Genomic DNA, 18,007 nt, shown 5'->3' with positions numbered 1-18,007 from the left:
ACACGTTCACCCAGCCTCTCGGGGCTTGTCACACACTGGGTCCCATCTGCCTCTGTGTCTGCAGCTGGCTCAGCCACACCTGTGGAAGGAGCCACAGCGTGAGACTGCTGCACCCTCCATCCCACTCTGGTGCCACCGCCTCCCAGACTTCCTTTGGGAGCCTGAGGGTGGGATGGGAGAGAATGAACCCGCCACCGATCGGGAGGGCCGTTCCATTATCCTCAGTACCCAGCCCGGCCTTCGTTCTCACGTCACCTTCTGCACCTGAAGACGTCCCCTCGCCTCGCCTTATACACGAGACTTGACCACCGGCTCTGTGTGGACGCCGGGCCACAATGCCCAGGATGGGGGGAGCAGTGCGGAAGCATGGTGGCAAAAGCTCTTTGTCTCTCAGACCACCGCGGAGGGAAACAAAGTCGAGATAAAGAAGGGAAGGTGGGCTGGGTAGGGGACCCCGGAACTGGGGGAATGGGAGCAAGTCGGGGGAGCCAGGGCAGAGAACGAGGAGTGGCAGAACTGTGAGGCCAGGCATGGTGGGTGATGACTCGGCACATACCGCCTGGCTGGGCTGGGGCGAGGGTGGCGGAGGCTGTGCGTGGCGTAGACGTGAGTGCACATTCCGCTGGAGTGGCCTTGACCACGGGGCCACGTGGAGAATGCGTGCCCGGCCAGTTACGTGCCAAATGCTCTTGCACTCAGAAGGTGGCACAGCGGGGTTTGAGGGCCGGGTGGCCACGGGTAGGACACGAGCTTCTCTGTCACTCCACCTTGGGTCCTTTCTCTCCCTATTTGGCCTGGCTGTGAATCGTAATCCGCAGTGCCGCCACCCTGGGCTTCCTCACTGCCCCGGCTCCTTTGTGCCCGTGGAGAAAACCCTCAACTCCGTGTCCGTGTTGGCTACAGAACTTGCTATTTTCCCCCTTTACCTGCTTCCCTCTTCCAAATCCCTTCTGTGTCTTGGCTGGTCAGCTCACCACCTTTTTCCTGGGGAAATAGAAACCATCGGGGGCGGGGGGAAGTGCCCTCCCCTTCAGTGCCTCGGCTCACACCCATGCTTGTTCCATGCCTCTGTCCCATGCCTGTCACCGTCCAGAAGGGATTCTGGTAAGGTTCCCGGCCCTCTGCTAGTCCTAGGAGCTGTGGTCTGAGTGTTTCCCGCAGCTAAGAGGATTTAACTAAAACCGGAGATAAAGCTCTAGGCCCACTAGTACGTCCCTGATATTAACTTTTCAATCCCGGTGTATTTGTTTATATTAGCGTCGTTCCTAGAGGATTTAAGGTAGTACTCAGTAAACTCTAGTATCTTCTCTCTACAAATGTCTGAAGAATTCTCAAGATTCTTTGGAGAAACAAATTCTTCCACTGAGAAATACAGGGGCATACTTCAGAGACTCTTGTTTTGCCCATCAAAATTCTCCCCTGAACCCCCTCTTCATCCCCACCCCTATGGGTAGAGCTTGGCATGTCCACGCCAGAGCAAAGCCACTGTGGACTCATGGAGGGGGGGGGTTGCATTTCAGGACCCCAGAGCCTCTTTCATGTGGAGCCTAGCAGAGAAGCACAATATAAACGAGCGAAAAGCCTAAATTAGATAATTTTTAAAAGGATGGCAGCTTCATTATTTTTGAGCACACACAGTAACTGAAAGTCAACAATGAAGTGTTTCTCTGCAGAGGCCCTCAGGGATGCTTCTTAATGAGCAGCTTATAATTATTGGTAATCAGCATAACAGTTCTCTGCCATGCATGCTCTGAAACCAATTGAGCATATTAAGTGATTTTGATGTTCTGGGAGCAATTTTGTGTACGGCATTAATTTGCCCAGTATACATACCCTTTATAGCTGTAACTCTTTGTTGTTTAACAGGAAAAAAAAATGAAAGGGCTTCTCCATCAGACAACATTTGATCACCCTTGCAGGAGGTGGAGGGATTCGTGGCTGATGCCACATCATCACCAGGGCTCCCAGTGCATCATGGGAATATCTCTAGCTTGCAGGGGTGGCCTGGTGTAAGACCCAGCTGTCACCTACAGGTCCTGGGTTTGAGAATGATAGTTGAGTCTCCAGTCATCCACAGTAGAATGGAGATGGTTTTTCTATATTTCACTGAGGGAGTATTAAATACTGAGTAGTACATCTTTTAATATGGTAAGAATTCAGTAGATGTCAGCTGCCTTCTTACTAAGCCTGTGTGTGTGTGTGTGTGTGCATGTGCGCGCTGATCATTGGGCTTGAACTCAGGGCCTAGCTTTTTTTCTCAAGGCTAATGCTTTTCGGTGGTTAGTTGGAGATAAGAGTCCTCTGGGCTTCCCGACATAAGGTGGCTTAGAGCCATGAGCTTCAGATGTCAGCCTAGCCACCGGCACCCACCGATGCAAGCACTTCAAAGACACCTTGACTAAAATGATGCTATCATTCTATGTCATAATGGAAGACTATTTTGTACTCAAAGGCACATGTGTTTCTAAAGAACACATTTGCCATCGGTGCACTGGTAATAAGACCATAGTTTTCTGTTTGTGGAAAGTACTGGGGTTTGAACTCATGCCCTTGTACTTGCTAGACAGGTGGCTCTGCCTTTTGAGCCAGGCCCCCAGACATTTTTGCTTTAGTTACTCTTGGGTCTGGTGTTAAATGCCCAGGCGGCCTGGTTGTAAATCCTGTTTATGCCTCTCTTGAAGCCTGGGGGACAGGTTTGTATGAGCACCACCAGCTTTATTGGTTGGGATGCAGTCTCAGGGACTTTTTGCTTGTGCTGGCCTCCAGCCCTGACCCTCCCCATCTCTGTCCCAAGCAGCCAGAATTACAGGAGCCAGCCACCACACGTGAAGTTCAAGCGACAGGTTTTCTTCTGTGAAGAAGCCTCAAGTGCTAGTAAATGACATTTCAGTGACAAACATGCCCATCACCCACCAAGGGGGCTGAATAAGAGCTGGAGCTAGCGCAGCAGGACTGGAAGAGGTCTTAATGGGATGCGGAGGGCAGCGCCACGAAGGGACCACGCCATACAACGCGCAGGATGAGTCATTAAGGTGGGAATCGACCTGTCAGAAACTCCCCGCCGGCTCTGCGCTGGGGTTGATTAACTCCTGGCAACTCGTGGTTCAACACAGACGAAGATGAAACAGAGATCAAACCAGGCAGGGAACGGCGGCGGGCTGCGTGCTCCTCACCGCGCCTCCGGGTCCCAGGAAGGGCTCCGAGGGGGGTGTGAGGGTCCTGGCCGGGAAACACAGGCTTGGCTGTACGGCAGCCAGAGGATGATTGCGAGTGTCAGGAAGGCTCAGCTGCCCTGCTTCTCTCCTTACTGACGCTGGGGTGGCACTAGGTCTTAAAGCAGGCCAGCGGGAGCCCATGCCACCCAGCTCCAGTCCACGACACACTGAGTTCCATCCCTGCTAGGAAGTGTCCTCTGCCACCCCCCACCCCAAAGTCCAGGAGTGGGGGTAGAGAGCAGGGTAGACCCCCCAGGGTTGGAAGTCCTGCAGCCCATCCATCCCCAACCAGCCCTTCTACTTCCTAGAACCTGGGCTCTCTTGTCTCTCTCCTAGACTTAATGAGGAGACAGCCTCTTAGCTTTAATTCATTATGGAAAGCGTGGAGAGGGGCCCCTGGTTCTACTAAGGGAAAGAAAGAGGTGAGGACTGAGAAGACGCTGAATCGAGACAGCTGAACTTTCAGCCTCAGGTTGGTCCTCCAGGCCTCAGCGATTTTTTTTTTTCTTTGATGAGGGGGGCATCATGAGGTTTGAACTCTGTCTTCCAGGGTGGGTAGTGGTTGTCAAACTAAACCACCTCTAGATTGTCCTCCTGAGGTCTGTCACCCCTTTTTATGACGTTGTAGGTAAGACAAAACACTACTTATGTGAGTCTTAACACGGACTTAAGTCAGGGGGCAGATTGAGACGGTGGGTTTGTCAAGATGTCTTTGAAAAGATAACCCGGTGTTATGGGGAGGGAGAAGAAACAAGCCTCCATTTTTATTCTGCGAGTTTCTGAGTTTGAGCTTCAAGCTTCTGCCAGGCCCCAGTGATGGACAGTGGGGACACAGCCTCTGGAGAGCGTGAAGGGATGTGAGATTTTCCAGGGCACTGAGCGGAAGGGTCTTTTGTTTTTGTTTTCAGCAGTACTGGGGTTTGAACTCGGGCTAGGCGTGTGTGTGTGTGTGTGTGTGTGTGTGTGTGTGTGTGTGTGTGTGTGTCCTGTCCCCTGAGCTGGGTTGTGGCCCAGCTGCTCTCCCAGCCATTCGTCCTGCTCATTCCACACCTCCCTACGTGGCTGTAGCATTTTTCAGCGGCCGGGAACATGCCTTCCCAAGGACATGACTTATTTCCCGTCGCCCCCTAGCAACATGCCCATCTGATCTCTCCTGATTCCTCCCCTTGGAGTGCTGTCATTGCCTGGGTGGGGGTGGGGGCCTCTGGTCACTCTCCAGCCACACGCTGGGCCTTGACCCTCCAATAGCCCCCTGGTGGTTTGGTGCAAGCCCTAACCATCAAGTTCTCAATTAGAACCGACAGAATGTCAGCAGCTGTGACAGAGCAGCAGCGGGGCCTAGAAAGGTCCCCCTGGATTGGGGGGGTGCCCAAGCTCTGGGGAGAAGGAGCTCGGCCCCCTCGTTATGGCAGCTACTGGGAACGTTGCAGTGAAACCCGCGAATGTGTACGATTCATACATGTGAGTAATTATGAAAGTATTTTTTGAAAGTAAAAAAGAAATGCCATTTATTAGGGCTCTGGTGAGGGATGAGTGACGCATAACGAAAGAGGGGTTCTCCAACAACAGAGGGTTTGTAGGGCAGGTCCCGCCGCAGGTAGACGCAGGGAGGTCCCAGAAGAGGCTGCGGCAAGAAAGGGGCAAGAATGGGCCAGGAGTTTGGCCTAGTGGTTAAAGTGCTTGCCTAGCATGCATGAAGACCCGGGTTCGATTCCTCGGTACCACATACATAGAAAAAAGCCAGAAGTGGTGCTGAGGCTCAAGAGGTAGAGCTCTAGCCTTGAGAAAGTCCAAGGACAGTGCTCAGGCCCTGAGCTCAAGCCAAGGACTGGCAAAAAAAAAAAAAAAAAAAGAAAGGGGCAAGAATGGAGGTTGGAAGTCCTGAACACCCTGCTCCGTCCCTCTGCTGGGCAGTGGGGGCCATGGCTGCCCACCAGGAGGTGGTCTTGGTGCTGGCCGTGGCTGTCACCACAGAGCTTCAGGCGCTGCTCAGGAAGAGCGGGGGTTCTGGGCGGCCGGCAGTGACCCGGGCTGGAGAGGCCCAGGCAGAAGGAGCACTGAGGAGGAGTCCCCCATTGTACATGGGGAGGAGGGAGGTGGAGGGAGCACGCCATGTGGCCAGGCAGAGCTGCTCACCTCATGGTGACCCAGAAGCAGAGAGGACAAGGGGCCTGCCTCCTCCTAATGCTTCTGCCACCATCGGCTGGGGACCGCACCAGGCCATGGGGAGACACTTAAGATCAGGACCACCGCGGGGCTGGAGGCAGGGAGGCCGTGAACGACCGGGAGCTCAGATGCTGGGGTTCTGCGAGACTGCCCAACGGGCCTGGGTCGGCCACCCGCCGGGCCCTCTCCTGGCTGGGCCCTCCCTAGAGAACCCCCAGCCTCTGACTGGCTCAGGGAGATGCAAGAAAGGGTCTGAGAGGTTCGAGCTTCTCTACCCAAGGCTAAAAAAGGCTCGCTTTTTCCATTTCTGGAGAGACCATGAGAGATGGCGCCCCTGCTTCTGGCTTCTCTTCCAGCTGCTTCTCATTGATGAAGTGAAAATAGAAGCCACCCCGCGGGGTGGGCCCGGCCGGCCTGTCTCAGCCTGCAGACACTGTCTAAGTGTGTGCATTTCATGTGAGCAGTGCAACAACAGGAGGCCAGGCGTGGGAAGGGGACACAGAGCAGTCTATGTCTCCCCCAGAAAGTACAGAGGTGGCTTTCTGGCCCTCGTGCTGCCTGTGCTAATGGAGTAGGACACTTATTTCAGTTCAAAGTCGCACTGTCTCAGTAACTTGCTGGAGGCCACAGAGCAGGAGCCAGGATTTTAACTCGGGGATTGGGGCATGTGGCCGACGAGGGGCTTGAGGGTGGCAGGTGGTAGGTCTGAGGCTCACATGGCACCCCGGAGGCCAGTCACATGGGGAGGCTGGAACATCCCCACCTGGCCCGCAGATCCCAGCCAGGTGGGAGCGGTGAGATACGGCGAGGATAAGGTGTCCTCGGGATCCCCGCGTGCCTCTGGCCCCGAGAGTGGGTGGCAGGCGGGCACCGTGGAATCCGGCCCCACCAGCTGCGGCGGCTGGAGGGTGGCCCCTGTCTGGAGGCAGCGGGATTAGGTGTTCTCGGGGACCGTTGGCTTGGAGCAGCTGGGTGGGCTCCGCCCGCTGGCCCATCCAGTGCCCCGGGGTTCTGGGTGCTTGCTGCCTGCTAATCCCCATCACCATGGAAGCTGGAGGTGACAGAGCCATTCCCCAAATGGTGCAGCCCCCCCCCCCCCCCAGTTACATGAGTCAGGTAGTGAGTGCATTGCTCCCTTCCCCCTGCTCTCCCCAGCCCCCTCCCGTCTCCACCGTCCAGTGAGCTCCACTGCTGCTCGTCTTCGCCCTTTTTCCTTTGAACTCTGCGCCTCCCCAACCTTTCTGAAGATGTATACTTGACTGCACCAAATCACCAAATGCACGGAATCACCATCCAAAACTGAACCAGGCCGGGGGCTGCAGGGGTCTAGAGAGGAGTCCTCCCCGGGGTCCTCCTCTCACCCTGCACCTGCTGGCCTCCCTCCCCACCCCCACCCCCCACCGCTGGCGGGGAGGGGCCAGGCTGCCCTCCTTGCTGTCTGGAGTCCCGTGGTGACCCAGTTTTCCGCCTCTGCCTGAGCAAAATGGGCTCTGATTATAGGAGGTGTGAGGGCTCCAAACGACCGCGGAGCACTTTCCAATCAGACAGAAAATAAGTGAGAAATGCATTTCCGTTAATGTCCCAATTATCCCAGTCCCAACAGGATTAAAAAAATAAAATGTGCTTTTGCCTGCTCCTCGTCCTGGCCCAGATGGGAGGTGAACAGAGGCAACCCGTGTCCCTACAACACCCCAGCCCCCCCCCCGCGAGGACCCCCGCTTTGGCCAGGATGGGGATCTGTGCCTGCTGAGCCTCTGGGACGTGGCCCTCCTGCTGGGGCTCCTCTGACCTCCCTGCCTCCATCCCAGGACCCAGCTCCCACCACGCCGTGCCCCTCCCAGTCCTGGTGGGTTTTCCTCCCCAGCCTCTGCCCCACTCCTCTGGGCTGCGCGCCTCCAGCCTTCCCCTCACCACGCTAGGCCTGGTTACAGCCGGATCGGTGTTCCAGGCGGCCAAGGAAAGAAAAGCTCTTGAGGGACGCTCTTGAGTCATTTAGCTTTTAAATTATATTTCACTTTTGGCTGCATTCTTTTTCTTTTTTAACAATCTGGCTTCATCTCCAGTTGCGTGGACTAAAGGACACAGGAAGGGGGAAGGTGGCTTTTGTCCATTTTCTAATTAAAACCACAGGAAATGCCCGAGATTAATGCTAATCATGACCGCCACAGCCCCGGCCACCAGCCTGTCCCACGAGGTTCCCTGGCAGGCCCGGGAGGAGGAGCGGGGGCCACCCTGGAGGACGGCTGTGGGCCAACAAGATCCCCGACACTTCCACAGCGAGAAGGGGGTTCGTTCAGCCCCGGCTCTCCCCTCCCCTGCTGGAAGGAGTGGGCAGCCGGGCAGTGCCACCCCAGCCCAGCCCAGCCCAGGGAGGAGGGCTGGATTTCCAGGCCATTCCACCTGGCCTTGCAGCGTCCTGGGGCTCTCCCACCTTGAGCCAGCCTTCCTCCCCTGGCCTCGCTCCCTCCTCCCTCGTCCCGAGGGTACGCTGGGGTCTGGATGGGGCCAGTGTAAGCTCCAGCCCAGTCTAGACAACAGGTGTGACACCGCAGTGCCCCTCAGTTGACATTTCTGTTCAGTTCAGGGGGATTAGGCTAATCCCAGCGGTTAGGCTGTCCCTCCCCCCCCACCTCCCCCACTTCCATGGAAACAGAGGCCAGGCTGCGGCCTCCGGCCAGCCCGCGTCACACCCACGGCTTAGGCTGGCTTTTCCAGCAAAATGCACAAGGCGCCTTGAAGAAACCAGATTAGTCACTGGAGAAAGTGACGGGACCAGCCGTGGGGTCAGGGGTAAGAGCGGGGGTACATGTGCCCCAATAGGAGTGCACATTCAACTCACAGATACACACACCCAGCTCACGAGAGCACACACTCAACTCACGGATATACACACACCCCTGTACACGTCTGCAGGTACTTTTATAAGGTCTGTCGGCAGTGTCCATTGTTTTGAAATCTCCATCTCATTTCTGCTATTTTATTGGCTCGATTAAGTAAGCAAAACACTACGTCTGTGCTATCCACTTTTAAAGGTGAGGAGCCTCCTAGCAAGCAGCTTGGTTGGCAAGGGAGCCAGGGGACTCTCTCCAGAGGCTCAATGCCCGGCTCGCCTAGCCACCTGCACACGCATTCTGCCCTCTGCAGCCCTCTTGGCTCGTTTCGGGGCTGACTGCCCACACGAGTGTTCTGTGGGCATTGTGGTCCAGTGCCCACCCGCCCTGTGCGGCCGCAGGAGGGCAGGCCCAGCGCTAGGCTGTTCAGTGGGGCACTGCACCGGCTCTGTGTGCACATTTAAGTTGATTCAAGCCAACATCGAACCTTCAGTTCCTGGGTTGTGCCAGCCACACCTTCAGAGCCCCGCCGGGGACCGTGTGCCCCACGGTAGGGCGGTTTAGTGGGCCACCCTGCTTCTCTCTAAGGGACTTAGGAAGCCACAGTTGGCTCAGAAGAGGCCCCAGCCCTTGGCGCTTCCCTTGAGTGCCCCAGGAGAGCAGCACTCTTGTTTCAGAGCAGTTGTCAGAAACGTTGGAACAGGGAGCTTTCTGGTACTTGGATTCCAGGGACATTTTGTTCCTGCTGTGTCCACACAGCTCTCGTTGGAGGCTGTTCCCAGCTCACAGCTGGGACTCGGGTCCCACGCTCGGGTCTCCCCTGGAGGCCTGGACGCCTGTCACCTTGTGGAGACTGACTTCTCTCCAGCTTCATAGCCCCCCGCCCCCATCCTCTCACAGGTTCCCTGTTGTGTGCACAGACCGGGATCACAGCCTAATCTCCATTTCCTGCGTTCTGGCACTCCACATCCTTTCCCTTTGGTAAGCAGCTTCGCCTTGCCAGGGGCTCACCAGTGCTCCCTTACCCTCTGCAGGACTCCTCACAGTCCTGTCTGAAGGGGTCTGTGCTTCCTGGGCCATGGGGCCCTGTCCCCAAGGACCTCTCAGAAGCTCTCCTGTCTTTGGGTGTGGGCAGTGTACTTGAGGCCTCACTTGAGCCTTCCTGCTGCCAGCTGCAGCCAGGGAAATCGCTGGGCGCCGCTCCCTCTCCTCCAGCCCCACACCACAGCTCCTCCAGATGCTGAGAACACTTCTGCCCTCAGGCCCAGGTCATGGCTGCTTCTGGCTCTGCAGGTCCCCGGCGCCTCTACCCCTCTCCTCTGGAGAACCCCCAGCAGACTTTTCCCACACCTCACCAACTGCGTGTGGTTTCTTGCTTGGGCCCCAACTGAAGTGGAACAAAATTAAGCTGCAATTCTTGTATTTGTCTAGCATTCTTCGCTTCTAGAATGGATATAGGAACTGCTAGCTCTCACCTTCCCCTACACAGAAAATGTCTTTTCCAAGTTCCAGGTTCCTGTGGCTTGTCTGGTACCTTAGGCTTCCACCGAGCCCCCCATCTTTCCCAAGGGTTCTGCGACATGCCCCTCTTCCCTGCAGGCCTCCAGCACAGGCACGGGGCTTCCTTCATCTCAGGGCTGCACAGTGGCTTAGGGCAGAGGAGGAGCAGGAGACATCTTCCCTTCTAACACCGTGCGTGGCCTGTCTGTGTGGGGGCCGGGCGGAGTGCTCCATTTCACCTCTGCGATGCTCACTCTGGGGTCTCTCCAGGGAGCTATCCACAGCCCTCAGCCCCAGCTTCTGTGCTGTGTCCAGGACGCCAGGACCCAAGCCAGGCCCACGTGCGGCACTTTTTGGCCTACCCCAGCCTGCTGGGGCCATGGGGCCTTGAGGTGTATGTAGATCACGAAGGCCCCTTCAGCAGGGAGCTGCCCACCCGCAGAACACCATCTGTACCAGACTTGGGGGCCAAGTCCAAGTGTGCCCCAACCTGTGAAATGTGTGTGAGGCCTGGCCAATGACGAGTCATGCTCCAGGCCTTGCTGAGGCTGCAATGGCAGCCTGTGTACTGGAGAAGCTCGGGGGAGTCCCACTCAGGCCAGCCTGCACGTCCACGCACACCCTTCAGGACCTGGGCTGCTGGGAACCCTGGGAACAGAGGTCCAGGTTACTACAGGCGGTGCAGTCTTTTATTCTCAGACACAGAGCTGGCGGCGGGGCTGCAGCAGCCCCAAGCTCCCCTCATGTCTGAGGCTTAGCCTCGCATGTGGGCACAAGTCTCTCAGGCTGGCAGTGCCCTGTGGAGGGTCTGAGGGGCTCTGGCGGGCCCTCTCCTAGACAGCTGTGGCGTGGCTTCTCCAGGTCCACTGGCAGTCAGACCTGCGGCTGGGCCGGGCACAGGTTTCCTTCCGTCACAGCCTCCGCGCCTTCCTGGGCCGGCAGCCGTTGTGCGGGGTGGGAGTGTTATCTGTGATTGAGATCACTTCCAGGCCCCCCATGGTCAGACCCTTGATGGCAGACTGGAAGAGGCAGACAGGAGAATGGTCAGGTCCCAGAAGTGATGAGCCCGTGTCCACAGGCAGGGACGGGGAGCGGGGGGTGGGGAGGCTGCCAGACACCCAGAACTCGGGGCCTGCTCTGCTCTCAGGGACACCCCCCCCCACCCTACACCCACACTACATAGCCCCCTCAGGAACTAAGTCACTCCTGCTGGACTTGAACCTGTGCAGGTCCACAGAAACTCGTGTCAGGGCAACCTTGCCCTGAGGGCAGCAAGCACTTACCCAGCGCCCGGGCCCCAGGCCTTTCACCACAACTCGGACGTGGGTCACCCCCTTCAACACGGCTTTCTGTGAAGAAGCAGCACATGTGGCTGATGCCCCGGAAAAGACGGCTGCCCCCGCCCCCACCTCTCACTACTCTGTCGGGGAGGAGGAGGTAGAGAATGGTCAGGGCAGAGGGAAGACAGGTGATGCAGCCACAGGACTTAGCACTGGCCACACCGCCACCTAGTGGAGACTATGACACACTGTGCTGGTTTCCCAGCCAGGCGGTTCTGCCAGCCACCCACAGAGGCGGGCTTCTCAGAAGGAAGGGCTGGTCAGGACCCCATGGCTTCTGAGTGGGTTGCCTAGGGAAGGCAACCTGGAGTTAGCCCTGGAGATGCCCCGCTGGATGATGCACTCACCGCGGCGGCGGCTATGCCCGCGGTCTGCGCAGCAATGCCGGTGCCCTTCTTGGCATTCCGGAAGCCCTCTGTGCCACAGGAGGTGTGGGCCAGGGGCACGTAGGCAGCAGAGAGGACCTGGATCTGTGTGCTGAGGAGAGGGAAGAGGCCTGAGTGTGACTCCTGCAGGAAGGGCCAGAATTGGCCCTGAGCCTGAGAACTGGACCTAAGAGAGCCCCCCAATCCCAGGGCAGCCAAATCTCCCAGAGGAAAAGACTCACTGGGCTCCAGGTGCACCCCGCTCCCCCAAACATCAGATCTCTCACCTCAGTTTGAATTCAGAGCCTCGCCTTGTGAAGTAGGCCCTCGACAAAAGGAGCTGTGCCCCCAGTCCCTTTCAACTTTATTTTTCAGATAAGGCTTGCCATTTGTGCCTGGGTTAGGCTCTAGCCTATAACTCTCCTACCTTTACCTGTGTAATTTGGATTACAATTCTCGATCACTATACTGGCTTTTTTTGGGGGGGGGGGTGTTGAGATGGGGGTCCTGCTAACTTCTTTCCAGACTGTCCTTGAACTTCAAGCCTCCTAAGGTCCATCTCCCAAGCAGCTGGGATTACTGATAGGAGCTATCACGTGAGCTTGGCTCATCAGGTAACTCTCCAAACCCAAACAGATGAAAACAACAACAACAAAACCCAGTATGTGAACTCCTAGGGACCCATCACCCAGCCTTCAATCACCAACTCTATAAACTTGCTCCTGTATAAATGTGTGTTCTGTGTTCTGCACGTGACAGTCAGTGATGGGTCACTTTGGTGCTTTCTCTCACTGAGTGATGGGCTGCCACAGACAGCGGTACTTCTGTGGTCAACGCATGGCTGTGCATCCCTGATCCTGACACCCAAGCAGGGCTCTGTCCTACACACTCTCCATCTACAGGGATCTCCTGAGGACAGCGGGCCCTAGGTAAGCACTGGGGATGGAAGCCTGACTCAAGCGGTAGAACACCTGCTTAGCAAGTCCTATGTCCCTAGTACGACCAAATGGGGAGAAAAAAAAGCACTGAAGGCATACCTGCCTTTGTTAATGAACCACTTAATTGTAGATTATCCCTTTCTTCTTATTTGTATATCGTCAATCCATTTCCCAGCATTCAGTGGGACCATCGGCCCCTACTCCAGTCTCCACCCCCCAAAGGGTAGAAGCAGGGAGACCCCGGGGAACTGCCTGCGTGCTTCCTTTTCCTCTTACTTGTTGTAAGATGCCTTAATGTGTGCAATCGGGATCTCTTCAAACTTCTTCCCTGCCCACCGCAGAGAACTTTCCTGTCCTGGAACTGGAGGGTAAATGCTATAATGAGAAGAAAGGTTTTATTAATTTTTAAAAATTAAATGGGAAAAATATATACCTGGTTAAAACCAGACAGTACCTACAGACCCAGAATGGGAAATAAAGACAGCCCTCGCCCTCCTGCTCCAGAGCCACCTTCCCTTCCCAAACCAAACCAGCCTACAGGGCCGGCGGTCTATTTTTCTGAATCGCGATCCACGAGAGCATGAGTTTGGCCGCGGCAGTCCCGCAGATGCACCCTGGGCACCGTGCACGAGCTCGCCCCGCTCCGTTACGTCTCCCCGCCTCATCCACGCGGGCCCCACGCACGCTTCCCGGCCTCCTCCTGCCCCGTCTGACCTCCACCGGGGCCTCGGCCCCAGCCTCCTCCGCCACGGCGGGGCGGCGCCAGGACCTCCTTCTCCCGCCCCGCCCGCGGCCCCCGCGGCCCCTCACCTGAAGCCGCCGCGGGGCGGGGCGGCCTGCGGCTCGAGCGGCTGCGGGGCCTCCGCGGCCTGCGGCTCCGGGGCGCCGCTGTGCGTGGCGCGGGCCGCGGCCCCGGCCGCCGCCCTGCAGAGAGGGAGCGCACGGGGGGCTCCCGGGGCGCGGGGCCGGCCCGAGCGGGCCCACGCGCGGAGCAGCCAGCTCCCCGCGGTCCTCGCGGCCTGCATGGCGGGACGGAGCGGCCCCGGCGGCGCGGGGCGGGGCGGGGCGGGGCGGGGGGCGGGGCGATGGCGCGGGGCGGGGCGGGGCGGCGGGGCGCGGCCGTACCACCAGCGCGCGCGGGGGAGGCCCCGGGGCGGCCTCGGCACCCAGCCGCCGTGGATAAGGCTCGCGGAGCGCTTCCTGGCGGCCCGTTTGCTTGGATAAACCCGGCGGGACGTGGCGCGCTCACCTGGACCCCGCTCCCCTCCTCGTCGCCGGAACGCGAGCGCTTCACCCCCCCCCACACGCACCGACATGGTTCGCTCCACGACTTCCGGATCCGGTGCCTCGCCCGCCCGCGTTGCCCCATGGGAGCCAGCGATTGGCTGAGGCCGCCGCGCGGCGCCGCGGTGCGTCCTGGGAAGGCAAGATGGCGGCGCCCGTGAGGCGGACTCTGCTGGGGACGCTGAGGGGCTGGCGGCGCCTCCAGGGGTCCCGGGCCGGGGTCCCGGGCGCGCGCGGCCTGGCCCTCGAGGCCGTGCCCTCCGGCAGCGCGTCTCCATGGCGCCTGCTGGGCGGCCTGTGCCTGCAGCGGCCCCCGCGGATCTCCAAAGCTCTGACCCCCCTGCAGGAAGAGATGGCGGCCCTTCTCCAGCAGGTAGGGCTGCGTGGCCGGGGCGGGGAGCCGGGGCCGGTGAGTGGGGCGGGGGGGAACGCGGTGGCGTGGGCCCTGGACCCTTCTTGTGTTCTCGTGGGTCCGGGTTGTGCTGCGGTGACGACCGCCCTCGGCCCCGGCCCCGGCCCCGGCCCCCGCCGCCCTCCGCCCTCCGCCCCGGCCCCGGCCTCGGTCTCGGCCCCGGCCCCCGTCGCCCTCCGAGGTGGGCTGGCTGTCATCCCACCCCCGAGCCAGGCCTCTGCGCCTGGCCGGGGCGTCGTAGCTCCGTCTGTTCCTCCCCTTTCCTCTCCTCAGATTGAGGTGGAGAGAAGCCTGTATTCCGACCACGAGCTTCGAGCCCTGGACGAAGCCCAGCGACTGGCCAGGAAGAAGGCTGACCTGGACGACGACGACGACGACGACATACTGCTTAGTCAAGATCTGGAAGATGCGTGGGAACAGAAATTCCTCCAGTTCAAACTCGGAGCTCGAGAGACAGGTCTGTGAATTTTTTTGTTTTTTAAAGACCGAAAAGGAAGGGAAAGTGGGATATACCGACTCCCAATAGAAGGACAGTCGTTGAGCCTCTGCCTTGTGTTTTAAATAACAACTAAGTACTAACAAGGAAATAACTTTCAGGGAAAGAATTTTCTTTCCTTATTCCTCACATCCACCCTAGTACATATTTTTAAAAAGACCGTGTTAGTTTTGAGAGTGAGGCAATGGTGTTTCAGTAGCCTTTTTCTGTCATTTAAACTTTGCGAGTGTCGCCTGCTTTTAACACCTCTGCAGTTCAAATGGGAGACATTAACTTTTCATTCTAGTTCTTCTATGTTTTATAGAAGATCAATTAAAGTGGTCACTAAGTTCAGAAAACTGCAGAAACAGAAACAAAATTAGATTTTAGATCAGTAATTTTGTAAGATCCAACCAGGCAGTCTTGTTTTAGTCTCTCCCTCCCTCTCTTCCTCCTCTCCCCTCCCCCTTGTGTTGCTAGGGATCTAACCCAGGTACTTTACTTTGCTAGGCAAATGCTCTAACTCCCTTGTGTTCTGATTTGTTTGTCTGTGGCTTCATTCTCAGTGTTTTGACTGTTTTGCATACCAGGAGGAGTTCCGCTCTTGGTTTCTTCTTTCAGTTTGAGACTCTACCCTAAAGGAAGGCAGGAGTGACAGAGATGGGTTGGGGTTGTGATTTGGCTACAGGGTTGAGGAGGGTAAGGACTGGCTTTCCTTTAATGGACAGACTTCAAAACTCAGCTTCTTTGTTCTCCCAGGCCACCACCTTCTGCCTCCTCTGACTGCTTCTTCTTTATAGATGCCGATAAAAAAAATGACCGAACGTCCTTGCACCGGAAGCTAGATAGGAACCTCATCCTGTTAGTCAGAATGAAGCTTGGGGACCAGGATGTTTGGTTGTTGCCCCACGTTGAGTGGCAGCCTGGAGAGACCCTCCGAGAGACAGCTGAGCGAGCGCTGGCCACACTGTCAGGTGAGTTCCAGGAAGATCTACCTCAGGCCTCAGCCAGAGGACTGCAGGCTCAGTGAGGGTAGAGAGTTGGAAGCTTAATGGACAGTAATGTGTGTAAAAAGTGGAGATATCTACGGTGCCTGGTGCAGGCTTTGGGCCTCTCTGGCTCTCCGGCTCAGCCGTCAGAGATGTTGGCACCTTGGCTTCATCTCAAGGTCGTTGCATCCAGGTGCTCAGCCTCCCTCATGCGAAACTTCTGTCCTTCACCCCTCGTGTCCCCTGTGGAAGTGAGAAGGGGGGCTCCCCCCCCCCGGCATTCCCATGGAGTACACACGAAAGAAAATAGAAAATAGACAGGCAGCAGATGTGTAAGAAAAGGCAGCATGCTTGCCTCTCCCACTGCTTCACAGTGCTGCTGCAAGCTGGGGTCTCCAGGGTGGAGTCAGTGGGTCAGAGGATGCTAAGTGGTTGATAAACTCCTCCCACTTGTCCTCCCACCATGAAGTTTAAAACCATCGATGTTTCTACGAGTGCCTACTAGCCTCAGTTTCACAAATAATCTTTTTTTTTTTTTAAACTCCATTCAATAAAAACTGTCTTGCATAAGTATTTTCCTCTTGATGAGGTAGACTATTTATGTGTGTGTGTTACTGGGGGTTGAATCCAGGTCCTGGTGCAAGTACTCTTTATCAATTGGACTCCCTTCCCACCCATTTTGTTTGTATTTCGTTTTTGAAATGTTTTCCTTAGCTCTCTTTTCCCTTGTTTGCCTCAAACTCATCCTCTTGCTCTGACTCTTGAGTAGCTGGAATTGTAGGGCTGCCTGCCTGAAACTGCCTTCCTTTCATATGCCTGTGGAACTTCTTACTTCCGTGAGCTGCCTGTTGAGACCTTTTGCTCATGTTTGCAATGAGCTTTTTACTTGAATTTGCTATTATAAAACACTTGAAAATAAACTGTCTCAGGCCAGACCGTAGGAATCATGCCTGGTGGTCTGCTTTGCGCTCTGCCTGTCTCACATTCCTTTGCTCCATAGACAACAGGCATCTTAGTCCTTCCTGACAGGTCAGATCGTGCTGACTCCCACTTGGAAAGCAGTGGCTTGGTGCTGGGGGTGGTGGTGGTGGTGGTGGTGGTGATGGGCTCTTTACTCTCCCTGGGCCCGGGGCTTCCAGGGACGGGTTCCACCACAGCTTCCCAGAGGCCCTCGTGATTTGAAGAGTCAGAAGTACGCAGATGGGTGGATTCTTATCTTCCAATTGTTTTTTTTTTCTTCCCCATCAGAAAACAACATGGAAGCCAAATTTCTAGGAAATGCCCCTTGCGGTCACTACAAATTCAAGTTCCCCCAGGCAGTGCGGACAGAGAGCAACCTGGGGGCCAAAATCTTCTTCTTCAAAGCCCTGCTGGTCAGCGGAGACTTTTCCCAGGCGGGGAAGGAGGGTCATCACGTGTGGGTCAGTAAAGAGGAGCTGGGCGACTACCTGAAGCCACAGTACCTGGCCCAGGTTAGGAGATTCCTCCTGGACCTCTGATGGGTGGAGCCGAGCGTGGTGTTGCTCAGATAGACCGCGGCCAGGGCCTCGAGCTCTCATAGAACCGAAGCTCTGAAAATTAAAAGGTGTGTGTCTATGTGTTGGTCTCGGGTCTGGTCCTCTGAGGATGTCTCCCTGTGAAGAGGGCCCCTCCTCTCCACTTCTCTCACTGTTCACTGCCTTTCTCTGAAGCCAGTCGGCTGGCTCACCGGCCTAGGAGGAAAGAGTTGACCTGGGAAGTTCTGAGCTCCGGCCTGGGAGAACCTTCTTCAGTGGGGTTTCTCTTAGCCATTCTCCACTTTGTTTCCCCAGTCCTTTCTACTTGATGCTTTACCCTAGGAAATCATGCCTCTCTTTCCTCCTATCCCCCCTCTCCCTTCTCCCTCTTCATCTCTCCTTTAAAAAGGATTTTATATTTACAAAGGAATGAATCATGCTTACCTGTTTTAAAATAAACCAGTATAGCCTGTCCCCTCGGTGGCTTCTGCGTTACTTTCTTGGGCGTGTGAGAGGGGGTGTCAGGGTCGCCTGCCTGGTGTGAGCACCTGTGAGGTACTTCCCTGAAATACGACAGCAGTGATCAGGGACAAGGTGGATTGTCTTGGTAAACTGCTGAAAACTGCACAGAGGTGCTTACTTTGTTGCCGACGGGGAAAGAGAGGAAGGAGGAAGCTGTAAAGACCTCTTCCTCCAGGTAGGGGGCCTCAGCCTGGCCGCCTCTGTAGTTGTTAGGAAACTCTGGTCTGCAGGGACCTAGACCTTCTTGGAAAGTGGCTCACACACAGGAGTGAGGGCAGAAAACCCTGAGTGAGCTAAAGGGGGTCACTGCCTCCCCACACCCTTGCCAGGCTGGGCTCTGCTCTCATAGTTAGGGCTGCACAGTTCCACTGGTCTCGAGTGGGTTTGCTCTGAGCCTTTTCTCCTTATGTGTGGAGTGTGGTTCTGCAGAGTGCAGGATGCTCAGTGTGCCCGGGAAATGCTGGCTGAGTGTGA

At 56.7% G+C, this 18,007-nt stretch overlaps 2 protein-coding genes across 2 annotated transcripts; one reads left to right on the top strand and one right to left on the bottom strand.

Annotated features, from left to right (window-relative positions):
• Positions 1-10,387: 10,387 nt before the first annotated feature.
• Positions 10,388-13,393, bottom strand: Mrps11 (mitochondrial ribosomal protein S11). The gene is made up of 5 exons (XM_090321802.1): positions 13,166-13,393; positions 12,632-12,730; positions 11,400-11,529; positions 10,996-11,061; positions 10,388-10,731 (listed from the first exon to the last, which is right to left on the bottom strand). The coding sequence occupies exons 1-5, from the start codon at positions 13,378-13,380 to the stop codon at positions 10,624-10,626; spliced, it is 618 nt and encodes a 205-aa protein (XP_090177928.1). The 5' UTR covers positions 13,381-13,393; the 3' UTR covers positions 10,388-10,623.
• A 362-nt stretch (positions 13,394-13,755) lies between these two features.
• On the top strand, positions 13,756-17,490 carry Mrpl46 (mitochondrial ribosomal protein L46). Its single transcript, XM_090321565.1, has 4 exons — positions 13,756-14,012; positions 14,325-14,508; positions 15,327-15,500; positions 16,764-17,490. The coding sequence occupies exons 1-4, from the start codon at positions 13,785-13,787 to the stop codon at positions 17,012-17,014; spliced, it is 837 nt and encodes a 278-aa protein (XP_090177691.1). The 5' UTR covers positions 13,756-13,784; the 3' UTR covers positions 17,015-17,490.
• The last annotated feature ends 517 nt before the right edge of the window (positions 17,491-18,007 follow it).

The sequence above is a fragment of the Megascapheus bottae genome, chromosome 30 (genome assembly GCF_031878675.1).
Source record: "Megascapheus bottae isolate mThoBot1 chromosome 30, mThoBot2.hap1, whole genome shotgun sequence".
NCBI classification, from domain to species: Eukaryota; Metazoa; Chordata; class Mammalia; order Rodentia; family Geomyidae; genus Megascapheus; species Megascapheus bottae.
This window is presented reverse-complemented; position numbering and strand designations above follow the sequence as displayed.